This window comes from Pan paniscus, chromosome 16 (assembly GCF_029289425.2).
Source record: "Pan paniscus chromosome 16, NHGRI_mPanPan1-v2.0_pri, whole genome shotgun sequence".
Classification (NCBI taxonomy): Eukaryota; Metazoa; Chordata; class Mammalia; order Primates; family Hominidae; genus Pan; species Pan paniscus.
Window position 1 is genome coordinate 66,042,676 of NC_073265.2, and position 27,957 is coordinate 66,070,632.

The 27,957-nt window shown below is 38.2% G+C and overlaps 1 protein-coding gene across 10 annotated transcripts in view; it reads right to left on the minus strand.

The window, feature by feature from the left end:
* The window catches only part of SCAPER (S-phase cyclin A associated protein in the ER), a 568,863-nt gene that overhangs the window by 493,625 nt on the left and 47,281 nt on the right, over nucleotides 1-27,957 (minus strand). For 5 of the 10 annotated variants that reach the window (XM_034939208.4, XM_034939207.4, XM_063596814.1 and 2 more), the window contains 2 exons: nucleotides 25,544-25,614; nucleotides 9,466-9,663 (listed from right to left, as the gene is read on the minus strand). In XM_034939208.4, the coding sequence (XP_034795099.1) occupies nucleotides 9,466-9,663; nucleotides 25,544-25,614 (269 nt within the window). Of the gene's footprint in view, nucleotides 1-9,465; nucleotides 9,664-18,472; nucleotides 18,591-23,542; nucleotides 23,610-25,543; nucleotides 25,615-27,957 lie in introns of those variants that run through there. The other 5 variants (XM_063596813.1, XM_063596820.1, XM_063596815.1 and 2 more) reach the window with 3 other exon arrangements.

A 27,957-nucleotide genomic window follows, 5' to 3' on the forward strand; every position in this document is an offset into this window, starting at 1 on the left:
TTAAGAAAGAACCAAACTGAACTTCTGGAAATGAAAAATTCACTACAGGAATTTCACAATACAATTGGAAGAATTAATAAGAGAATACATGAAGCTGAGGAAAGAATCTCAGAGGTCAAAGACTGCTCTTTCAAATCAGTGCAAGCATATAAAGAAAAAGGAATTTTAAAAAATGAACAAAACCTCTGAGAAATATGTGATAATGTAAAGAGACCAAACCTCTAACACACTGGCATTCCTGAACGAGTCAGAGATAGAGCAAGCAATTTGGAAAACATATTTGAGGAATTATACGGTTGGATCGGTGTCTCCTCCCAAATCTCAAGTTCAATTGTAATCCCCAGTGCTGGAGGGCCTAGTGGGAGGTGACTGAATCATGAGGGTGAAACCTTTATGAACGGCTTAGCACTATCCCTTTGGTGCTGTCCTCATGACAGAGTTCTCACGAGATCTGGTTGCTTAAAGTGTGTGGCACCTCCCCCTCGCTCTTGGTCCTGTTCCTGCCATGTAAGATGCCTGCTGCTCCCGTTTTGCCTTCTGCCATGAGTAAAAGCTCCCTGAGGTCTCCCCAGAAACAGATGCTGGATGCCTCCCGTACGGCCTGTGGAACCATTAGCCAGTTAAATCTCTTTTCTTTATAAACTACCAAGTCTCAGGTATTTTTTCATAGCAGTGTAAAAATGAACTAATACGCAGAAATTGTCCATGAAAATTTCCCCAACCTCACTAGACACATCAACATGCAAATTCAGGGAACAACTGCAAGACACTATATAAGACAACCATCCCCCAGACACATAATTATCAGATTCTCCAAGGTCAATGCAGAAGAAAAAACCTTAAAGGCAGCTAGAGAGAAGGGGCAAGTCACCTACAAAGGGAAACTCATCTGGCTTACAGCAGACCTTTCAGCAGAAACCCTACAAGCCAGAAGAGATTGGGAGCTTATATTCACTATCCTTAATGAAAATAAATTCCAACCAAGAATTTCATATCCAGCCAAACTAAGCTTCATAAGCAAAGGAGAAATAAAATCCTTTTGACACAAGCAAATGCTAAGGGAATTTGTTACCATCAGACCTGCCTTAAAAGAGGTCCCTAAGGGAGTGCTAAACATGAAAATGAAAAAACAATAAGTGCCACCATAAGAGCCCACTGACACGAAAAAGCAACTATACAATCAAGTCGACATAAGAATCAACCAGCTAACAACATGATAATAGGATTAATGCATCACATATCAATATTGACCTTGAATATAAATGGGCTAAACATTCCACTTAAAAGGCACAGAGTGGTGAGCTGGATAAAGAAGCAAGACCCAACTGTAGGCTGCCTTCAAAAGACGCATCTCACATGCAATGACAACCACAGACTCAAAGTAAAGGGATGCAGAAAGATTTATCAAGCAAACAGAAAACAAAAAAACAGGAGTTGTCGTTATTTCAGACAAAACAGATTTTCAACCAACCATGATCAAAAAGGACAAAGAAGAGTATTACATATTGATAAAGGGTTCAATTCAACAGGAAGATTTAACTATCTTAAACATATATGTACCCAACATTAGAGCACCTAGATTCATGACATAAGTTCTCAGAGACCTATGAAGAGACTTAGATAACCACACATAACAATAGGAGATTTCAACACCCCACTGACAGTGTTAGACAGATCAAGGTAGAAAATTAACAAAGATATTAAGGACCTAAATTGACACTTGATCAAATGGACTTAACAGGTATCTACAGAATACTCCACCCAATGACAAATGAATATAAATTCTTCTCATCTACACACAGCACATACTCTAAGATGAACCACACACTCAGCCATAAAGCAATTCTCAACAAATTCAAAGTGAAATCATACAAACTACACCCTCAGACCACAGTGCAATAAAAACAGAAATCTATAATAAGATCTCTCAAAAACATACAATTACATGGAAATTAAGCAACCTGCTCATGAATCATTTTTGGATAAGCAATGAAATTAAGACAAATCAAAAAATTCTTTGAAACTAATAAAAACAAAGAAACAACATAAGAGCATCTCTTGGACACAGCTACAGCAATAGTAAGAGGAAAGTTTATAGCACTAAATGCATACATCAAGAAGTTAGAAAGATCTAAAATTAACAACTTAACATCATACCTAGAGGAAGTCAAAGAAAAAACACACGGGCAAACCAACCCCAAAACTAGCAAAAGAAAATAAATAACCAAACTCCGAGCTGAACTGAACACTGACGGGCAAGGATACTCACCACCATACTAATAAGGAAGAGCTGAACTGAACAACATTGAGACATGAAAATCCATTCAAAATATCAATGAAGAAAAGTTGGTTCTTAGAAAAAAATAAACAAAGTTGATAGACAGCTAGGTAGATTAATAAAGAAAAAAAGATTGAAATAAACACAATTGGCAATGACAAAGTTCACATTACCACCAACCCCACAGAAATACAAAAAACCCTCAGAGACTATTAGAGACACCTCTGTGCATACCAACTGGAAAACCTAAAAGAAACGGATAAATTTCTGGAAACATACAACCTGCCAAGATTGAACCCAAAAGAAACTGAAATCCTGAACAAACCAACAATGAGTTCTGAAATGGAATCATTAAGAAAAAACCTAAAAACCAAAAAAATCCCTGAACCAGACAGATTCACAGCTGAATTCCATCAGATATACAAAGAAGAGCTAATAAGAATTCTACTAAAATTGTTCCCAAAAATTGGATGTTGGCAGAGACGCAACATCCAAAGGCTCCTAGAACTGATAAATGAAACTTCATTAAAGTTTCAGAATACAAAATCAATATACAAAAACCAGTAGCATTTCTATACACCAATAACATCCAACCTGAGAACCAAATCAAGAACACAATCCCATTCACAATAGCCACACACACACACACAAATAAAATGTCTAGGAATAAATTAAACCAGAAAAGCTCAGGCCAATATCCCTGATGAACACAGATTTAAAAAAAAGAAAGAAAAACAAAACTGAACAATATACTAGCAAACAGAATCAAGCAGCACTTCAAAAAGTTAATTCACCATGATCAAGTAGGCTTTATTCCTGAGATGTAAGGTTGGTTCACACATGCAAGTCAATAAATGTGATCCACCACATAAACAGAACTAAAAACAAAAACCACATGAGCATCTCAACAGACACAGAAAAGGCTTTCAATAAAATTCAACATCACTTCATGTTAAAAACCCTCAACAAACTAGGTATAAAGATAACATAACTGAAAATAATAAGAGCCATCTATGACACTCTCATAGCTAACATCATACTGAATGGGCAAATGCTGAAACTATTCCCCTTGAAAACCAGAACAAGACAAGGATTCCCACCTCACCATTCCTATTCAATGCAGTAGTGGAAATCCTAGCCAGAACAATCAGGTGAGAGAATAAAATAAAAGGCATCCAAATAGGAAGAGAGGAAGTCAAGCTGTCTCTGCAGACAATATGATTCTATACCTAGAAAACCTTATAGTCTCTGTCCAAAGGCTCCCGGAAGTGATAAGTTTCAGGACACAAAATCAATGTACAAAAATCAGTAGCATTTCTATATACCAGTAACGTTCAACCTGAGAACCAAATCAAGAACACAATTCCATTCACATTAGCCACAAAAAAAAAAAAAAAAAAAAAAATCCAGAAATAAATTTCACCAGGGAGGTGAAAGACCCCTACAATGAGAATTACAAAACAATGATGAAAGAAATCAGAGATGACACAAACAAATGGAAACATATTCCATGCTCATGGATAGGAAGAATCAATACTGTTAAAATTGCTATACTGCCCAAAGCAATTTACAGATTCAATGCCAAACTACCAACTACCAATTCCAAACTACCAACTACCAATGCCAATTCCTAACTACCAATGTCATTTTTCACAGAATTCAAAAAAACTATTCTAAACCTCATGTGGAACCAAAAAAGAGCCCCAATAGCCAAAGCAATCCTAAGCAAAAAGAACAAAGCTGGAGGCAGAACACTACTCCACTCAAACCATACTACAAGGCCATAGTAACCAAAATAGCATGGTACAAAAATCAGATACATATAACAATGAAACTAGTTAGGGAACCCAGAAATAAAGCCACACACCTACAAACATCATATCTTCAAAAAGTCAACAATAACAAGCAATGAATAAAGGATTCCTTATTCAATAAATGGTGCTGGGATAACTAGCTAGCCATATGCAGAAGACTGAAACTGGACCACTTCCTTTCACCATATATAAAAATCAACTCAAAATGGATTTAAAAAGTAATTGTAGGCTGGGCACAGTGGCTCACACCTGTAAATCCCAGCACTTTGGGAGGCTAAGGTGGGAGGATCACGAGGTCAGGAGATTGAGACCATTCTGGCTAACATGGTGAAACCCCGTCTCTACTAAAAAATACAAAAAATTAGCCGGGCGTGGTGGCAGGCACCCATAGTCCCAGCTACTCGGGAGGCTGAGGCAGGAGAATGGCATGAACCCGGGAGGCAGAGCTTGTAGTGAGCCGAGATCTCGCCATTGCACTCCAGCCTGGGCAACAGAGAGAGACTCCATCTCAATGAAAAAGAAAGAAAGAAAAGAAAAGTAATTGTAAAGCCTCAAATTATAAAAACCATAGAAGAAAACCTAGAAGATACCATTCTGGATATATGTCTTGGCAACAATTTCATAACAAAATCCCCAAAAGCAATTCCAACAAAAACAAAAATAAAAAATAGACAAGTGGGACATAATTAAACTAAACATCTTCTGTACAGCAAAAGAAACAATTAACAAAGTAAACAGACAACCCACAAGATGGGAGAAAACATTCACAAACTATGCATCTGACAAAGGTCCAATATCTAGAATCTATAAGGAATTTAAATCAACAAGCAAAAAACAAACAGCCCCAATTAAAAAATGGGCAAAGGACATGGACACTTCTCAAACAAAGACATAACACAGCCAACAAGCATATAAAAAATGCTGTATCAGTCTGCTCTCACACTACTAATAAAGACATACTTGAGACTGGCTAATTTATAAAGGAGAGGTTTAACTGACTCAGTTCAGCATAACTGGGGAGGCCTCAGAAAACTTATGATCATGGTGGAAGGGGAAGTAAACATGTCCTTCTTCCATGTGGCAGCAGCAAGGAGAAGTGTGGAGCAAAAGGGGGAAAAGCCCCTTATAAAACCATCAGATATCATGAGAACTCACTCACTATCACGAGAACAGAATGAGGGTAACCACCTCTGTGATTAAATTACCTCCCACGATATGTGGAGATTATGGGAACTACAATTCAAGATGAGATTTGGGTGGGGACAGAGCCAAACCATATCAAATGCTCAACATGACTAATCATCAGACAAATGCAATACAAAACTACAATGAGATACCATCTCACATCAGTCAGAAAAACTATACAACCCCATTTAAAACGGGGCAAAGTACACGAACAGACATTTGTCAAAAGAATACACACACGAGCATATGAAAAAATGCTCAACATCACTAATCATTAGAGAAATGCAAATCGAAACCACACTGAGATCCCATATCATACCAGACAGAATGGCTATTATTTAAAAGTCAAAAACAGATGCCGGCAAAGTTGTAGAGAAAAGGGAATGCTTATACACTGCTGATGGGAATGTAAATTTGTTCAGCCACCATGGAAAGCAGTTTGCAGATTTCTCAAAGAACTGAAAACAGAACTACCATTTGACCCAGCAATCCTATTATTAAGTATATACCCAAAGGAACATAAACCGCTCTACCAAAAAGATATATGCACACATATGTTCACTGCAGCACTATCCACAATAGCAAAGACATGGAATCAACCTAGATGCCCATCAATGGTAGACTGGATAAAGAAAATGTGGTACATATACACCATGGAATACTATGCAGACATAGGAAAAAACAAGATCATGTGCTTTGCAGGAACACGGATGCAGCTGGAGGCCATTATCCTAAGCAAACTAACGCAGTAATAGAAAACAAAGTACCAAGCTCTCTCTTATAAGTGGGAGCTAAAGATTGAGTACGCACAGAAACAAATATGAGAATAGGAGACACTGGGGCCCAACTCCATCAGAGTTTTACATATACTCACCTAGCCAAGCGTCCCCAAAGGAAGCTCCTATGACTCTAATACCTTCATCTATGCCTATGCTCCTTCCCTTACATAGATCATTAGATATACTCGGGTCTTCTCTACTTGATCACTGAGAACTCCTTTCAAGGCATACTATCCTAGAGTCCCTTCAAGCCCAGCTGGCACAGGCTACTCCAGCAAGTCTACTGTGCTACAAAATCTCTAAGATGCAGGTGCCAGTCTCTATATCCAAAAGTGTCCCCAAGCCTCCAGAGACACACATCTAGTTCCCTCCAGATTGAAATGGGAAACAAGGAAAGGAAAATAAAATGTATTCCCAGCATGTTTTCCCCCAAACTCTCTCAACACATTCCAGAGACACCAAAATCAGTCCACACAACAAACATTCAACCGGAGAAGAAGATGCCAATCTCCCCTTCCAGCAGCCACACCCACAAATTTCACAACCAACTCTTTCAACCCTTACCTCAAAATTTTGTGAGAACAAATGAGGAGATGGCCACCACTTCATTAAGCACACTCCAAAAAGCAACTCCCCCAGCCCACCCTAGCTTACTTGGTAAGAGAGCAAGGGAAACGTAGGGGTGATGCTTAGAGTTTTGCTGGAACGTCAGTTCTTAGCAATTTATGTAGTAAAGTAGCCGATGTCATAAACAGGCACAATCTTCAAACTCAAAAAATGAGGAATGTAGCTTCTTTTGATTACAAAGTTAGCATCTAGTCAGAAATCCTGGGCAAACAGGAAAGATACTTTTCACATCATGCTATACTTACCATGTGAATTACATATATGTGTTATTAACTGCATTTTACATATGAGACACAGAACTGAACTGTGATTATTTTAACTAAGGCTAAAGGATAAAAATCACAAATAGGAAAAAATCTTTCAGTGCATTAACAAAACAATGGCTGAATCCACGTACAAAATGAGGAAAAATTATTGCGTCATGTATCTCATAAAGATACTAACCAAATGAGATCATGGATGGCAGTGCTTTGATAATGAGAATAAAGCAAAACAAAACAAGAAAACTAGTTAGTATATACCCAGCATGTGCTTAGACCAAACGTTAAATTGTATCTTCTTACATCACCACCTGTAAGTCTTGGATGAGGAGAAGAGTAGAATATAAAAATACCTTTTAAACTCCTAGATTTCTCAGCATAAGCCTTTGAGCATCTTGTCACAGAATAAAGAATGGAAAACACATCTCTATTCCTCTCACTTTGTCGAAATTTTCTCCATTCTTTTAATCTATAACTTACACACACAAAAATCTATTGCTAGTAAGCTTTTATAAAGCTTGGAATAAGTGACAGAACCAGAAATAAAAGCCACACTTTCTTGTGGCCAGTTCTAGCTTCCTAAAACACAGTCGTGTCAGAGACAGGTGCAAGAGTTTCTGCTTATCACAAAAAGACGTCATTGCAATTGGTCAATCTCACTTTACTCAAAAAGTATATATATTTTTAAGTAAATTTGATTTCATCAATCAGTCATTTGTTATTTTTAAACAACAACAAAAAAAGAAACGGCTGCTTTGATTAATCTCTAGGGGTAATCTAGAGATATTCTAAGCCCAAATGCTCAGTTTACAAAGCATAACAGAAAACTAAGTCCAGTAGTGTCTTCTACCACAACATACTGACTCATTATACTCCAAGAATATGATTTTACTTAAAAATGTTTTTCTTTAAACATAAAAAGTGGCTGGGCATGGTGGCTCATACCTATAATCCCACCACTTTGGAATGCTGAGGTAGGAGGATCGCTTGAGCCCAGGAGTTCAAGACTAGCCTGGGCAACATGATGCATCCTCATCGCTACAAAAAATTTTTTAAAATTAGCCAGGCATGGTGGCGTACGCCTGTGGTCCCAGCTACTCAGGAGGCTGAGGCAGGAGGACTGCTTGAGCCCAGAAGGTCAAGGCTTCGTAAGCCATGTTTGTACCACCACATTCTGGCCTGGGTGACAGAAAAAGACCTGCCTCAAAAAAAAAAAAAAAAAAAGTTTTTATATGTTGATAGTAACAACATTTAAGTGTAACAACCACACAACATACATTTAGATGGTTTCAACTACTGTTCATTTTGAAACCTGCTTTTGATAACTAGTATTTTTAAGTTAGTGTAAAACCTATTTTGACTGTTTCCAATTTAAGAGGAAACATAGCTGCTGTCTCAATATGCAACTCTTCTTTAACCCCTCATATATTTCAAAGGTTAAATAATGAATTCCAGGGTTTTCAACCATGTTCATCATAAAAACAGAAGTTATCTCTTTAATATTTCTGTAAACATGTATCACTCTGGTTTTCCTCAAAATAGTTTTATTCAGTAAAAAGTAATATGGTATACAGTCTCTACTTACTAAAAGGCCGGGCTTTTTAGATAGAGACACTCTACACCATGTGTCTGTTTAATATCCTACTACAAACACAAGATTATTTAAAATTAGAAAACACACCTTACAATGACATCCCAATCCCACCCAGGATTGTTTATGGTTAGCCATCAATCTCACTTTTCCCTGACCAAAGTGAATTAGAAGAGTGATAAGTATCTCAATGGAAAGGGAGTAATGTCCAATTAGACATTAAACATGAAACCAAAGAATGTGAAATCTCACTAGTGCCATCTACAGCACCAACGGAGAATACAGATAAGAAGAATTTTAAAAATAATGTTGTGTGTGTATCCAACCCTTTGATTCCCTGCCCAGAACTATGTGTCAAGACAGCTTTCTACCAAATCCTTCACAGAACCTAAAATATATAATTAGGTAATGCCAAAAAAAGTCTTCAAAATCAAGAAAACGTGAAGCATAATGCTGATGTTAGTGTATGGATCAAAAGAACAATTTTTCATAAGAGGTAATTAAATGAAAAGCATACAGAATTTATTAAAACTAGAAAAAGTGAGATAAATGATCCAGTCAGGGCCAGGCACAGTGGCTCATGCCTATAATCACAGCACTTTGGGAGGCCGAGATGGGTGGATCACTTAAGGTCAGGAGTTCGAGACCAGCTTGACTAACACAGCAAAACCCTGTCTCTACTAAAAATACAAAAATTAGCCAGGTGTGGTGGCATGTGCCTGTAATCCCAGCTACTCAGGAGGCTAAGGCAGGAGAATCACTTGAACCTGGGAGGCAGAGGTTGTAATGAGCCAAGATCGCGTCACTACACTCCAGCCTGGGCGACAGAGCAAAACTCCATCTCAAAGAAAAAAAAAAGATCAAGTCACATGTAGCAAAAATTCAAGAATCTGAGTTCAAATGGATTACAAGGCCTCAAAGCAAACCTTACCTTACATTCGACCACACTCTGATCTGATTCGCAAGTTACATAGATTTCATCTACTGCTCGGCGAAGATTATCAAAAAGAAATGCCCAGTATCGAGCTCTTAGATCAATTTTCCGAGGGTGCCTTGTTTTAGTGGGACTTTTATCAAAGTGTTTATCTCCAGTCGTAGACGATGTTATTTTACAGTCCACTGCAGTACTCTGGTGAAGTAAAATAAAACATGAAAATAAATAAATAAAAGGGCTTCCAGGGACTGGATTTTTTATAAAGATTCAATCAACTACAAATCAAAACTACTCCAGAAATAAAAAGCATCTGTACTGAACATGTATGGACTTTTTTCCTATCATTATTCTCTAAACAATACAGTATAACAACTATTTACATAACATTTACATTGCATTAGGTATAAGCAATCTAAAGATTAAAGTATATGGGAGGATATGCATAGGTTATATGCAAATACTACACCATTTTATATAAGGGACTTGAACATCCAAACATTCTGATATCCATGGGAGATTGATATGGTTAGGCTTTCTGTCCCCACCCAAATCTCATCTTGAATTATAATCTCCATAATCCCCACGTGTAAAGGGAGAGACCAGATGGAGGTAACTGAATCATGGGGGCGGTTTCCCCCATGCTGTTCTCATGATAGTAAGTTCTCACAAGATCTGATGGTTTTATAAGGTGATCTTCCTCACTTCGCTGGGCAGTTCTTCCTGCCACCTTGTGAAGAAGGTGCCTTGGTTCCTCTTCGCCTTCTGCCATGATTGTATGAGTTTCCTGAGGCCTCCGTAACCATGCTGAACTGTGAGTCAATTAAACCTCTTTCCTTTTAAATTACCCAGTCTCAGGCAGTTCATTACAGCAGTATGAAAACAGACTAATATAGACATCATGAAACCAATCCCCCATGGATACTGAGGAACAACTGTATATTATAAATCAACTTAACGTATCTCTTGACCCTCTTCATACACTTCTTAGAGTATGTATTATTACCTCCACTTTACAGATTAATAAATTGAGGTTCAGAGGCTGAGTTGTTCAAGGTCACATTGCCACAGGAGACCATCTTCTAATTACAGCTCTACAATTACACTGCTGGCTTACCATTAGACTGTTGGCTGAGGTTCAGTGCTGATAGCTCTTTACCAGATATTCCAGACCACCTCATTTCTTTCTATATACCATTCAAAGTTAAAATTAACTTAGGAAGTTTCCTGAATTATACTTCCTTCCCAAAGTTTTTTTCTACATTGATCAGCAAAGGACTAGCAGCTTCCTGTGAATCCAGACGCTAACCTTATGAAATTATCAAAACTACTACCATTCATCCCCACCTGTTTATGAATTTATAACACATCCATAAAATGTGGTATATATGTATAGCATTCATAATCATGAGTAATTAAAATCATAAAATATATCATTCAAATATTTTACCATCCTTTCTTATAATGTACAATGGGCAATAATGCCTTGGGGTCAAGCTGTTTCTATCATTACGTGTGACTGCTCTATCCAAGGCTTTTATTTACAAAGATTCCAGAAGGGCAGAAAATATATTTTATAAAGGGTTTTTGAAAACATAGTTATCATTTAATCATCACAACAAGCTGTGACAGGACAAATATTACTATTCCTATTTTGTAGATGACAAAACTGAGGCTCAGACTGAATTGCTTGACAAAGTCAAAAGAATGACAGAACTGAAACTAGAACTCAATCTTTCAATTTCTGCTCCAATGTTCACAGAGCGTTTGAGCGTTTGACATGCATCTAGCAAACAGTAAGTGCCCAAATAATGTAAGGTATGATTATCATAAGAAAGACAAAAAGGAGAAAAAATAAGCTTGTAGAAAAAATGTGCATAAACTAATGGCAATAATTGCCAACTTTGTGAAGAAAGGTAGAAAAGACACATCAAATAACAGAGGCTAGACAGGCACAGTATTATACACATGCAGTCCTAACCACTCAGGAGGCTAAGGCAGGAGTATCACTTGAGCCCAGGAGTTTGAGAACAGACCAGGGCAACACAGTGAGACCTTGAAGCTCTCTTTAAAAAAAAAAATCATAGAGGCTGGTTAACTAGTAGAGAGTTTTAAAATATAGGGCTCTACTTACTACTGACAAAAAGAATAGCAGTGATAATAACAATTGCACCAGCATCTAACATTCATGATATACTTGCTATGTGCCAAGCATTGCACCAAGTGATTTACATATACTTCATTTAATCGTTGAAGCAATTTTATATTACCAGTACTAATATTATCTCCATTTTACAGAGGAGGAAACAGGTTTAGCTAAATTAAATTATACCCCCAAGCCTCAAATTAAGTGATGAAGCCAGAATTCTTAATCGGGTAACTATACTAGTACTATGGCTTACTATGTCTAACTGCTTCCCAAGACACTCAATAGATGACAAAACAATCTAAACTTGCAAAAGAAGTTACACATAATTGGATTCCATGAGGTAATAGTGTTTTAATCAAGGACATTTGAGAGACAAAGACAGAAAGAGGAAAAAAAAAAAAAAAAAAAAAGGCAGGCCAGGGAAAGAGGGAGAAAGAAATTGAGACTTCTGACTCATCCCTCTCTGAGAGGCTCATCGGCTCCCCTGAGAATCTGAGAAAACCTATGGACTTATCCCCAAAAAAATGCAAGTGTATGACATTCAACATATATTTTCTTCATGTTCACAGACTCCATCTTCAACCTCAGATTAAGAAGCTCTCCAAGAAAAGAGAGAAGACCCAAATAAATAAAATTAGAGATGAAAAAGGAGACATTACAACTGATACCATAGAAATTCAAAGGATAGTTTGTGGCTACTATGAGAAACTATATGCTAATAAATTGGAAAATCTAGAGAGAATGGATAAATTCCAAGACACATACCACCTATCAAGATTGAACCATAAAGAAATCCAAACCCTGCACAGACCAATAACAAGTAACAAGATCAAAGCCATAACAAAAAGTCTTCCAGTAAAGAAAAGCTCAGGCCCTGAAGGCTTCACGGCTAAATTTTACCAAACATTTAAAAAAGAACTAGTACCAATCCTACTCAAACTATTCCAAAAACAGAGGAGGAGGGAATACTTCCAAAATCATTCTATGAAGCCAGTATTATTCTGATACCAAAATCAGACAGACACATCAAAAAAAACAAAAATACAGGCCACTATCTTTGATGAACATTGACGCAAAAATCTTCAACAAAATACTAGCAAACTGAACATGTTCAACATTTTCAACATTACATTAAAAAGATCATTCATCATGACCAAGTGTGACTTATCCCAGGGATGCATGGATGGTTTAACAATATGCAAATCAATCAATGTGATATCATATAACAAAATGAATAAAAATCACACAATCATTCCAATGCATGCTGAAAAAGCATTTAACAAAATTCAACATCCCTTCATGATAAAAACCCTCAACTACTGGGCATAGAAGGAACATACCCCAACATAATAAAAGACATATGTGACAGACACACAGCTAGTATCATACTGAATGTGGAAAAACTGAAAGCCTTTCCTTTAAGATCTGGAACATGAAAAGGATACCTGCTTTCACCACTGTTATTCAAAACAGTACGTACTGGAAGTCCTACTTAGAGCAATCAGACATGAGAAAGAAATAATTGGAAAGGAAGAAGTCAAATTATCCTTGTTTGCAGATAATATGATCTCATATTTAGAAAAACCTAAAGACTCCACCAAAAACTATTAGAACTGATAAACAAATTCAGTGAAGTTGCAGGATACAAAGTCAACATACAAAAACCAGTTGCATTTCTACATGCTAACAGTGAACAATCTGAAAAAAAAAATGGTAATTCCATTTACAGTAGACACAAATAAAATTAAATACCTAGGAATTAACCAAAGAAGTGAAACATCTCTACAATGAATACATTGATAAAAGAAATTGAAGAAGACACCAAAAAATAGAAAGATATTCCATGTTCATGAATTGGAAGAATGAATGTTATTAAAACGTCCATAATATCCAAAGCAATCTATAGATTCAATACAATCCCTATCAAAATACCAATGACATTCTTCACAGAAACGGAAAGAAAATCCTAAAATATATACAGAACCACAAAAAACCTGGAATACCCAAGGTTATCCTACACGAAAAGAACAAAACTAGAGGAATCACATTACCTGACTTAAAGTTATACTAAAGAACTATAGTAACTCAAACAGCATGGTACTGGCATAAAAACAGACACACAGATCAATGGAACATAATAAAGAACCCAGAAAAAAAAAATCATACACCTACAGTGAACTTATTTTCAGCAAAGGTGCCAGGAACATGCACTGGGGAAAAGACAGTCTCTTCAATAAATGGTGCTGGGAAAACCGGATATCTGTATGCAGAAGAATGAAATTTGACTTTCTCTCACCATATACAAACCTCAAATCAAAATGGATCAATGACTTAAATCTAAGACCTCAAACTATGAAACTGCTACAAGAAAACATTGGGGAAAATCTCCAGGACACTGGTCTGGGCAAAAATTTCTTGAGCAATATACCCCATAAGCACAGGCAACAATGCAAAGATGTACAAATGGGATCACATCAAGTTAAAAAAAAAAACTTCTGCACAGCAAAGGAAACAATCAACAAAGTGAAGAGACAAACAACAGAATGGGAGAAAATATTTGCAAACTACCCATCTGACAAGGGATTAATAACCAGAATATATAAGGAGCTAAAACAACTCAATAGGAAAAAATCTCATAAACCAATTTTAAAATGGGCAAAAAATATAAATGAACATTTCTCAAGAGAAGACATACAAATGGCAAACAGGTATATGAAAAGGTGCTCAGTATCACTGATCATCAGAGAAATGCAAATCAAAACTAAAATGAGCTATCATCTCACCCCAGTTAAAATGGTTTTTATCTAAAACACAGGCAATTAACAAAAGATGGAGAGGATGTGGAAAAAAATGGAACCCTGGTACACTGCTGGTGGGAATGTAAATTAGTATAACCAATATGGAGAACAGTTTAGAGGTTCCTCAAAAAAACAAAAATAGAGCTATCATATGATCCAGCAAACCCACTGCTGGGTATATACCCAAAAGAAAAGAAATCAGAATATCAAAGAGATCTGCACTCTCATGTTTGTTGCAGCACTGTTCAAAACAGCCAAGATTTGGAAGGAAGTGGCCATCATCAGATGAATGAATAATGTACATATACACAATGAAGTGCTTGCTATTCAGCCATAAAAAAAAAAAATGAGATCCTGTCATTTGCACTAATATGGATGGAACTGGAGGTCCTTACGTAAATGAAATAAGCCAGGCACAGAAAGACAAACATCACATGGTCTCACTTATTTGTGGTAGCTAAATACCATATCAATTGCACTCAGAGAAAATAGAATGATAGTTACCAAAGTCTGGTAAGGGTAGCAGGGGAGTAGGGGGGAAGTGGAGATAGTTAATGGGTACAAAAAAATGGAAAGAATGGGTGCAGCAAACCACCATGGCACGTGTATACCTATGTAACAAACCTGCACATTGTGCACATGTATCCCAGAACTTAAAGCATAATAAATAAATAGTAACAAATAAAAGGATAAAAAATACAAAAAAAAAATGGGAAGAATGAATAAGACCTAGTACTGGGGAACACAACAGGCTATACAATATAATTTAATTGTATAGTTTCAAATAACTAAGAGTGTAACTAGATTATAATACAAAGGATAAATGTTTGAGGGGATGAATACCCCATTTTCCACGATGCAGTTACTACACATTGCATGACTGTATCAAAGTATCTCATGTACCTCATAAATATATACACCCACTATGTACCCACAAAAATTAATTTTTAAAGCAGTTCCTCAGCCGAGTGCAGTGGCTCACACTTGTAATCTCAGCACTTTGGGGGACCAAGATGAGAGGATTGCTTGAGCTTACAAGTTTGAGAACAGCCTGGGCAACACAGCAAGACCCTATTTCTACAAAAAATGAAAAAGCTAACCAGGTGTGGTGGCACACACCTGTAGTCCCAGCCACTCAGGAGGCTGAGGTGGAAGGACTGCTTGAGCCCAGAAGTTCAAGTCTGCAGTGAGCTATGATCATGCCACTGCACTCCAGCCTGGGAAACAGAGCAAGACCCTGCCTCTAAAAACATTTTTTAATTAAAATTTAAAAAGAAGCCCTCTCCCTGTATTTAGCAGGTTTTTGAAACTATCTGAAGTACAAAAATAAAGACTTTTTTTTTTTTTTTTTTTTTTGAGAAGGAGTCTCACTCTGTTGCCCATGCTGGAGTGCAATGGCGTGATCTCAGCTCACTGCAATCTCTGCCTCCCAGGTTCAAGTGGTTCTCCCACCTCAGCCTCCCGAGTAGCTGGGATTACAGCCATCATGCCTGGCTAATTTTTCTATTTTTGCAGAAACGGGGTTTCACCATGCTGGCCAGGCTGGTCTTGAACTCCTAATCTCAGGTGACCTGCCCACCTCAGCCTCCCAAAGTGCTGGGATTACAGGCGTGAGCCACCGCGCCTGGCCTAAAAGATTGTTTTTTTTTGTTTTTTTTTGTTGTTTTTTTTTTGACACAGAGTCTCGCTCTGTCGCCCAGGCTGGAGTGCAGTGGTGCAATCTCGGTTCGGTTCACTGCAAGCTCTGCCTCCCAGGTTCACGCCATTCTCCCGCCTCAGCCTCCCAAGTAGCTGGGACTACAGGCACCCGCCACCATACCCAGTTAATTTTTTTGTATTTTTAGTAGAGATGGGGTTTCACCGTGTTAGCCAGGATGGTCTCGATCTCCTGACCTCGCGATCTGCCCGCCTCGGCCTCCCAAAGTGCTGGGATTATAGGCGTGAGCCACCGTGCCCGGGCAAAGATTTATGTCTACCCCTTCTGAGATAATAGTTTATTATATGTGTATCTAAAGGAACATTAAATAACACACTCAATTTGTCAGTTCATGTATCTTAATATGTAATTTTTAAAATATAAAATGTACTTAAAAATCTATCAACTGGTTTTTTAGTATTTTTTAGCACACCACAGCCACCATACAGACAGGAGTGCAGCCCCTCCTCCCTAGGAACCCCCACCCCTACTCTTCACTAGGCAGGGCCCATGGCTCATGAATGCAGAACGGTCACCCCAGCCATGGCTGAGCATACCCACTGTTAGTGACACAGAGTTTCCCTGAGAAGAGGCTCCCAAAGGCATACGACAGCCCCTTGGCCACTGCCACAGTAACAGTGCTATCCCTCCTGCCCTTGGACTAGGGGAGGACACAAAGAGCCTAAGGGCTACACTCAAACTTAGAGTACATCACAGCCACCATATGGAGAGGAGACCAACCTCTCCTCCCTGTGAGCCTTCAACTCCCTGCTCCCCAACAAACAGAACCCCAAGCTCATGCCAGCAGTGCAGCCGCCCCATCCCAGTGGCTGAACACCCTCAGTAACAGTGGCTCCACATTTCTTGGAGGTGGAGCCCCTAGGGGCAATCAAAAGCCTCTCTACCACTACCTCTGCCATGGAACAGTACTTGCTACCCTCAGACAACAAAGAAACGAAGACCCAAAGTGCCTTATCCACGCCTTCGACAAACTGCAATCAACCCAAGGAGAGAAGGCCAGTCTGTCTCCCATGGGTCCCGCCCACCCCCTGCTCATCAACAGACAGGGAACCCCCAGCTTGGGCCCACAGCACAGACCCTCCATCCTGTGATGGCACTGCTAAAGTCCCTTCCTCTGCTGGCTCCAAGTTGGGGAGGAAACATCACCCCAGAGCTGCAGTGGGCAGCCTGGGAGCGTCAAGCCACAATCTAAAGGCAGTGGGAGAGGAACCCACACTTTGACAGCATTGAGAGGGAGCAAGGTTACAACTGTGAGGAAACCACACGACCAAGGAAGAAGCTATCAACTGACCAATACACTTAAGCACCACCTACTGGATCACATCCCAAAGCTTCAACACCAAAAATACACTGCTGTGTTAGTCCGTTCTCACGCTGCTATGAAGAAATAGCCGAGACAGGGTGACTTATAAAGGAAAGAGGTTTAATTGACTCACAGTTCCATATGGCTGGAGAGCCCTCAGGAAACTTACAACCATGGCGGAAGGCAAAGGAGAAACAGGCACCTTCTTCACAGAGTGGCAGGACAGAGTGAGTGCCAGCAGGGGAAATGCTGGACACCTATAAAACCATTAGGTCTCATGAGACTCACTCACTATCACGAGAACAGCATGGGGAAAACCACCCCTATGATCCAATTACCTCCACCTGGTCCCACCCTTGACACGTGGGGATTATGGGGATTACAATTCAAGGTGAGATTTGGGTGGAGACACAGAGCCAAACCATATCGCTAACATACCCATCCCCATGAAATCAAACAAAAGAAGTCAGCAACAAATAAAGACCTTGCACAAAGCTTGAGTCCTATGAAACCATCCAGAATGGAAGTCTATTAATTACTCAAACTACACTGCAGTTAAAGGACTTTTTTAGCACACTACAGCCACCATACAGACAGGAGTGCAGCCTCTCCTCCCTAGGAACCCCTGCCCCTACTCTTCATTAGGTAGGGCCCATGGCTCATGAATGCAGAACAGTCACCCCAGCCATGGCTGAGCATACCCACTGTTAGTGACACAGAGTTTCCCTGGGAAGAGGCTCCCAAAGGCACACAGAGAAAAGAAAGAACCAATGCAAGAACTCCAGTAATTCAAATGACCAGAGTGTCACATGTCTTAAAATGACCACATCAGTTCTTTAATAAGGGTTCTTAACCAGGCTGAGCTGGCTGAAATGACAGAAATAGAATTCAGAATATGAATAGGGCCTGTAATCCCAGCACTTTGAGAGGCTAAGGAAGGAGGGTCACCTGAGGTCAGGAGTTCAAGACCAGCCTGGCCAACACAGTGAAACACCATCTCTACAAAAATACAAAAATCAGCTGGGCATGATGGTGGGTACCTGTAATCCCAGCTACTCAGGAGGATGAGGCAGGAGAATCGCTTGAACCCAGGAGGTGAAGGTTGCAGTGAGCAGAGATTGCGCCATTGTATTCCAGCCTGGGCGAAGGAGCAAGACTCTGTCTCAAAAAAAAAAAAAAGAAAAAAAAAAAGAGAGAATATGGATAGGAACATAGATCATCGAGATTCAGGAGACAGGCAAAACCCAATCCAAGGAAACTAAGATCACGATAGGACAATACAGGAGCTCAGAAATACCCAGTATAAAAAAGAACCTAACAGATCTAACAGGGCTAAAAAACACACTAAGAATTTCACAACACAATCACAAGTATTAACAGAATAGACCAAGCTGAGGAAAGAATCTCAGAACTTGAAGGCTGGCTTTCTGAAATAAGACTGACAAAAATAAAGAAAAAGGAATGAACAAACCTTCGAGAACTGTGGGATTGTGTAAAGAAGTCAAATCTGTGAATCACTGGCATCCCTGAAAAGGATGCGGAGAAAACAAACGACTTGAAAAAATACTTCAGGATAGTATCCATGATAACTTTCCCAACCTTGATAGAGAGGCCAGCAGTCAAATTCAGGAAATACAGAGAACCTCTGCAAGATTCTACACAAGAAGATCAACCCCCAAGACATGTAATCATCAGATTTTCCAAGGTTGAAATGAAAGAAAAAATGTTAAAGGTAGCTTTAATAGGGAGAAAGGGCAGGTCACCTACAAAGGGAACCTCATAAAGCTAACATCAGACCTCTCAGCTACAAGCCAGAAGAGACTGGGGGCCTATATCCAACATTCTTAGAGAAAAAAAATCTTCAACCAAGAATTTCATATCCAGCCAAACTAAACTTGGTAAGCAAAGAAGAAATAAGGTCCTTTTCAGATAAGCAAATGTTGAGAGAGTTTATGACTACCAGACCTGCTTTACAAGAGATCTTGAAAGCAGCACAAAATATAGAAAGGAAGAACTGCTACCAACCAATACAAAAACACACTTAAATACACAGATCAGGGACACTATAAGGCGACCACACAAACAAGCCAGCATAATAACCAGCTAACAACAACATGATAGGATCAAATTCACACGTATTGCTAACCTTGAATGTAAATGGGCTAAATGCCCCCACTTAAAAGGCACAGAGTGGCAAGTTGGATTAAAAAAAACAAGACCCAATGGTATGCTGTCTTCAAGAGACCCATATCACACATAGAGACATGCATAGGCTCAAAATAAAGGGATGGAGGGAAATCTACCAAGCAAATGGAAATCAGAAAAAAAGGAGTGGTTACAATCCTAACTTCAGACAAAACAGACTTTGGGCCAACAAAGATCAAAAAAAGACAAAAAAAAGGGCATTACATAATGATAAAGGATTCAATTCAACAAGACCTAACTATACTAAATATATATGCACCCAACACAGGAGAAGCACCTAGATTCATAAAGCAAGTTCTTAGAGACCTACAAAGAGACTTAGACTCCCACACAATAAGAGTGGAAGACCTCAATACTCCACTGGCAGTGTTAGATCATCAAGACAGAAAATTAACAAAGATATTCAGGGCCTGAACTCAACACTGTACCAAATGGATCTGATAGATCTCTACAGAACTCTCCAACCAAAAACACAGAATATACATTCTTCTCATTGCCACATGGCACACATACTCTAAAATCAACCTCATAATTGGACATAAAACAATCCTCAGCAAATGCAAAAAGAACTGAAATCATACCAAACACACTTTCAGACCACAATGTAATAAAAATGGAAGTCAAAACTAAGAAAATTACCCAAAACCATGCAACACATGAAACTAAACAACATGCACTTGAATGAATTCTGAGTAAATAATGAAATGAAGACAGAAATCAAGGAGTTCTTTGAAACTAATGAGAACAAAAGATACAACATACCAGAATCTCTGGGATCCAGCTAAGGCAATGTTAAGAGGGAAATTCATAGCACTAAACACCCACATCAAAAAGTTGGAAAGATCTCAAATTAACAATCTAACATCACAACTAAGAGAATTACAGAAGCAAGAGCAAATCAACCCCAAAACTAGCAGAAGACAAGATATAAACAAAATCAGAGATGAACCAAGGAAATCAAGACATGAAAAACCTTTCAAAAGATCAATAATCCAGGAGTCGGTTCTTTGAAAAAATTAATAAGATAGGCCACTAGCTGGACTAATAAAGAAGAAAAGAGAGAATATCCAAATAAACACAATTGGAAATGTCATGTTACCACTGACCCCACGGAAATAAAAATAACCATCAGAAACCGCTATGAACACCTCTGTGCATACAAACTGGAAAACCTAGAAGAGATGGATAAATTCCTGGACACATACTCCCTCCCAAGACTGAACCAGGAACAAACTGATTCTCTAAATGGACCAACAATAAACTCTGAAATTGAATCAGTAATAAGTAGCCTACCAACCAAAAAAAGCCCAGGACCAGAAGGATTCACAGCCAAATTCTACCAGATATACAAAGAAAAGCTGGTACTATTCCTACTGAAACTATTCCAAAAAAATTGAGGAGAAAGAACTCCTCCCCAACTCATTCTATGAAGCCAGTATCATCCTGATACCAAAATCTGGCCGAGACACAACACGAAAAGAAACTTCAGGCCAGTATCTTTGATGAACATTGACACAAAAATCCTCAACAAAATACATGCAAACCAAATTCAGCAGTACATTGAAAATCAAGTAGGCTTCATCCCCGGGATGCAAGGTTGCTTCAGCATAGGCAAATCAATAAATGTGATTCAACATCTAAACAGAACTAAAGAAAAAAAAAACCACATAGTTATCTCAATGGATGCAGAAAAAGTTTTCGATATAACTCAACATATCTTCACGTTAAAAACTCTCAATAAATGAGATATTAAAGGAACATACCTCAAAATAAAAAGAGCCATCTATGACAAAGCCACAGCCAACATCATACTGAAAAGGGAACAGCTGGAAGCATCTCCCCTGAAAACTGGCACAAGACAAAGATGCCTTTTCTCGCCACTCCTATTCAATACAGTATTGGAAGTCCTGGCAAGAGCCATCAGGCAAGAGAAAAAAATAAAGGGCATCCAAATAGGAAGGGAGGAAGTCAAAATATCCATTTGCAGATGACTTGATTCTATGTATCTAGAAAACCCATAGTCTCAGCACAAAAGCTCCTTAGCTGATAAACAACTTCAGCAAAGTTTCAGGATACAAAATCACCACACAAAAGTCATTAGCATTCTTCCTGTAATTCCAGCACTTTGGGAGGCCGAGGCAGGCGGATCACGAGGTCAGCAGATCGAGACCACCCTGGCCAACAAGGTGAAACCTTGTCTTTACTAAAAATACAAAAATTAGCTGGGCATGGTGACGTGAACCTGTAGTCCCAGCTACTCAGGAGGCTGAGACAGGAGAATCGCTTGAACCCAGGAGGCGGAGGTTGTGGTGAGCCGAGATCGTGCCACTGCACTCCATCCCGGCAATAGAGCAAGACTCCATCTCAAAAAAAACAAAAACAAAAAAGTCATTAGCATTCTTATACACAACAACAGCCAAGCCGAGAGTCAAATCAGGAATGCAATCCAATTCAAAATTGCGATAAAAAAGAATAAAATACCTAGAAATACAGCTAACCAGGGAGGAGAAACATCTCCACAAGAAGAATTACAAAACACTGCTCAAAGAAATCAGAGATGACACAAACAAATGGAAAAACATCCCATGCTCATGAATAGGAAGAATCAATATCATTAAAACAGCCATACTGCCCAAAGCAATTTACAGATTCAATGCTATTCCCATCAAACTACCAATGACATTCTTCACAGAATGATAAAAAACTATTTAAAATTCATGTGGAACCAAAAAAACGCCCAAATAGCCAAGGCAATCCTAAGTTTAAAAAAAAACATGGCCGGGCGCGGTAGCTCACACCTGTAATCCCAGCACTTTGAGATGCCAAGGCAGGCGGATCATGAGGTCAGAAGATCAAGACTGTCCTGGCTAACATGGTGAAACCCCATCTCTACTAAAAATACAAAAAAAAAAAAAAAAAATTAGCCAGGCATGGTTGCAGGTGCCTGTAGTCCCAGCTACTTGGGAGGCTGAGGCAGGAGAATGGCCTGAACCCAGGAGGTGGAGCTTGCAGTGAGCCGAGATCGCACCACTGCACTCCAGCCTGGGTGACAGAGCGAGACTCCGTCCCAAAAAAAAAACAAAAAACAAAACCCTAGAGGCATCAATGCTACCCAACTTCAAACTATGCTATAAGGCTACAGTAACCAAAACAGCATGGTACTGGTACAAAAACAGACACAAAGATCAATGGAACAGAAGAGAGAGCCCAAAAATAAGGCCACACACCTACAACTATCTGATCTTTGACAAGACAAAAACAAGATATGGGGAAAGGACTCTCTATTCAACAAATGGTGTTGAGATAACTGGGTAGCCATATGCAGAAGACTGAAACTAGGCCCCTTCCTTACACCATATACAAAAATCAACTCAAGATGGATTAAAGACTTCAATGTAAAACCCAAAACTATAAAAATCCTGGAAGACAACTGGCAATACCATCCTGGACATAGGAACATGCAAAGATTTCTTGACAAAGACACCAAAAGCAATTGACACAAAAGCAAAATTTGACACATGGCATCTAATTAAACTTAAGAGCTTCTGCACAGCAAAAAAAAAAAAAAAAAAAAGTAAACAACTTACAGAATGGGAGAAAATTTTTGCAAACTATGCATCTGACAAAGGTTTAATATCTGGCATCTATAATAAATGCAAACAAATTTACAAGATAAAAACAAACAACCCCATTAAAAAGTAGGCAAAGAACACAAACTCTATTCTAAAGAAGTCATACATGCAGCCAATAAGCATATGAAAAAAAGCTCAGTATCACTGTTCATTAGAGAAACGCAAATCAAAATCACAATGAGATACCAATTCACACCAGTCGGAATGGCTATTACTAAAAAGTCAAAAAAATAACAGATCTTGGCAAGGTTGTGGAGATAAGAGAATACTTACACGCTATTGCTGGGAGTGTAAATTAGTTCGGCCATTATGGAAAGAAGTATGGCGATTCCTCAAAGAGCTAAAAACAGAAATACCATTCAACCCAGCAATCCCATTACTGGGTATATTACCAGAGGAATATAAATCATTCTACCATAAAGACACATGCACGTGAATGTTCACTGCAGCACTATTCACAATAGCAAAGACATGGAATCAACCTAAATGCTCATCAACAACAGATTGGATAAAGAAAATTTGGTACATATATATGATGGAATACTATGTAGCCATAAAAAAGAACAAGATCATGTATTTTGCTGGAACATGAATGGAGCTGGAGGCCATTATCCTTAGCAAACTATCGCAGAAACAGAAAACCAAATACTGCATGTCCTCACTTACGAGAGCTAAATTATAAGAACTCATGAACACAAAGAAGGGAACAACAAACAGAGGGGCCTCCTTGAGGGTGGGAGAAAAAAGAGAAAGAGGAAAAATAACTATTGGGTACTAGGCTTCGTACCTGCGTGATGAAATAATCTGTACAACAAACCCCCATGAAACGAGTTTACCTATATAACAAACCTGCATATGTACCCCTCAACCTAAAATAAAGGTTAAAATACATATACATATATAAGAAATATATACATGTATATGTGTATATATGTGCATATAAGTATATATTTTTATATGTATATATTAAAAACATACATATATGTATATATTTTTAACGTTTTTTTACATATATATGTATATAAAATCATTGGTGCCTTTGTGTGTGGGGATGGGGGATTCTTTGTGAACTCACAATGACATCATGATTAGAAGCCCATGTTTTTCTCATATGAAATTGTATTTTACATAATACATACTATATACTTAAAAATATCAAAATAATTGTCCAAAAAATCAAAAGTTAGCCAGGCACAGTGGTGTACACCTGTGGTCCCAGCCACTCTGGAGGCTGAGGTGGGAGAATTACTTGAGCCCAGGAGGTCAAGTGATTCTGTGAGCTGTGATTGTGCCACCGTACTCAGCCTGGGCAACAGTGAGACCTTATCTCAAAAAATTAAATTAAATTAATAAAATAAAATAACAACACATATGAAAATAACTATGGATTAAAAAGCTAACTATAATTATGCTAAACACTTTCAAAAGATAAAGTAGGCTTGTGTTGTCCAAAATTTTATTCGAGCAATTTAAAATTTTTGTAGTCCAAATATCTTTACCATCCTGCAACCTAAAGGCATCATTATATCAAGAAAGAAAATCATAAAAGAACTGGCAAACATGGAAGGCATAGCAGAGGAGCTAAGAGCATAAACTGTGGAAATTAACCGCCAAGGGCTGAATGTGGTGGTTCATGCCTATAACCCCAGCACTTTGGGAGGCCAAGGCAGGTGGATCACTTGAGGCCAGGAGTTTGGGACCAGCCTGGCCAACATGGTGAAACCCCGTCTCTATTAAAAATACAAAAATTAGCCGGGCATGGTGACACATGACTGTAGTTCCAGGTTCTGGGGTGGCTGAGGCATGAGAACTGCTTGAACCCAAGAGGAAGAGGGTTCAGTGAGCCAAAATCACACCACTGCACTCCAGCCTGGGCAACAGGATGAGACTGTCTCAAAGAAAAAAAAAAGTTAAAAAAAAAAAAAAGAAAAAAATTAACTGCCTGGGTTCAAACCCTGGCTGTGTCATTTACTAGCAAGTTACATGCCTTCTCTCTGTCTCAGTTTCTTTTTGGAACAAAACTTCAATGTAAGTGAGGATAACTGTAATGCTTACATCGAAGGGAACGAGAACCAAACAAATTAATATCTGTAAAGTATTAGTACAAGTAAGTCACACTGATTACCATATACACATTTGTTTTAAAAAAAGTACATTAAATTTTTATTTAGATAAATAATATTCAAATCCTGCAAAATAAGATTTTCATAATTTATAATACATTCAGAAATTGAAATTAAAAGTAAATAAGTAAAAAAGTTATAGATGCTGTACCTGTTTAGTAGTTTTATGAGTGCCTTGAATGGTCCTCTTAGATTTTCCACCAGTTTGACATTTAGGTTTTCCTTCAAGGCAAGAAAAAAATAAATATGTAGATATACAGAATGATAGATAGTATAAAATTGAACTACAGGTAATTAGATAATGTAAACCTAAACTACGCAAATCATTCAGGCATACTAACATTTAATCTCCTTCCAGAGACCACAGTATAGTACAGTCTGTTCATGGTCAATATAAACTGATATAATTAAAACAACAACAACAACAAATTTCCAAAGTCCCAGAGACTGCTATTATTGAATACCTTTCTCTGAATAGGAATAAATCAACATCTTAAGTCAGATACTCTGACAACTTTTAAAAACAAAGTCCAGTTACTGGTACTCCTCAACTTGTATATAAATCTGGAAATAGTTCTTTAAGTTCAAATTTCATTTCAACAATAAAATTAAGACTATGTTTTCTACATAAAACCCCAATATTTTGTTTTACCTGATATATGAAATGCACAATTTCACTGCGAAAAGTGAGGTTTCAGTTCTTTATATTTTTTCACTCATTCTTTTTTATAAGAAAGACACCAACTACTGTTTTGTAATTACTATTCTCAACAGCAATTCAAAACAGAAATAAAATTCTTTTTTTTTCTTTTATTTTAGGTACAGGGGTACATGTGCAGGTTTGCTATACAGGCAAATTACGTTTCACAGGGGTTTGGTGCACAGATTATTTTGTCACTCAGGTAATTAGCATAAGTAACTGATAGGTAGTTTTTCAATCCTCACTCTCCTCCCACCCTCTACCCTCAAGTAGGCCCTGTTGTCTTTTGCTCCCTTCTTTGTGTCCATGTACTCAATGTTTAGTTCCCACTTATAAATGAGAACGTGCAGTTTTTGGTTTACTGTTCTTGCATTAGTTCACTTAGGATAATGATCTCCAGCTCCATCCATATTGCTGCAAATAACATGATTTCATTCTTTTTATGGCTACGTAGTAGTCCATGGTGTATATATGTACCACATTTTCTTTATCCAGTCTACCATTGATGGCCATTTAGGTTGATTCCATGTTTTTGCTATTGAAAGTAGTGCTGTGATGAACATACACATACATGTATCTTTATGGTAGAACAATTTATATTCTTTGAGTATATACTCAGTAATTAGATTGCTGGGTCAAATGATAGTTCTGTTTTTAACTCTTTGAGTAATCACCAAAGTGCTTTCCACAATGGCCAAACTAATTTACATTCTCACCAGCAGTGTGTAAGTGTTCCTTTTTCTCTGCAACCTCTCCAGCATTTCAAAATAGGAATAAAATTCTATAATGTATAACAGAATAATTTTCCTTTCTGCAAAGTAATTTTGGGGCCAGGTCCCCTGAAGCAGTATAAGTGAGCCATAACACACAGGTACCTAACTATCAACTTATCTGACATAAGTGGGACACCCTCACTGTTCCACCAGGGGTAAAGGGAGAGAATGCTACACTAACCTACAGAGCCACATCCTTTAATTATAAAAAACAATCTACCAGCAAGTTTTCTTAGAATATCCAGCAGAAAAACCAGCTTAGAATAAGCACAAGCTGTAATGTACCAGCAGGTTTTTAGAATATCCAGCAGAAAAACCAGCTTAGAAACAGAAATAATACGAAGCAGAGAACTATTTTTAAGTGGAATTATCCTCAGAAACACCTAAGTATATATTGTAGTCATAAAACAAGAACAAGCTGCTATTAAAAACTTAGTTTTTAATTGCCTATATGTGGCAAAGTTTTAACAATATAAAATAATCCTTAACAAAAATTGTAAATGTTAATATTCTTCTTTTGTCATCATTACTACAGATATTCAGAAAGTTCTAATTATCTGTGCTTACAGTTTTTTGGGTTTTGTTTTGTTTTGTTTTTTTGAGACAGAGTCTCACTCTGTCCCCCAGGCTGGAGTGCAGTGGCGCGATCTTGGCTCACTGCAACCTCTGCCTCCCAGGTTCAAGCCTCCCGGGTAGCAAGGATTACAGGCGCCCACTGCCATGCCCGGCTAATTGTTTTGTATTTTAGTAGAGACGAGGTTTCACCATGTTGCCCAGGCTGGTCTCGAACTCCTGAGCTCAGGCAATCCACCTGCCTCAGCCTCCCAAAGTGCTAGGATTACAGACGTGAGCCACTGCGCCCGGCCTGTGCTTACAGTTTTATTGTTACAATAGTCACAAATGAAGCCTTAAAATTGTACTGGCCAATTATTTATGTTCTTGTATGAAAAATCGGGTTATGTACAGATGTTTGATTATTATATTTTCTTTCCTTTGTTTTTTGAATAGAAACAACTTTAATAGAAACACCTTTGAACTATTTTGTGTTCAGAATAACCCATGGAAAATGAGAGAATCCAATTTCATATAAAA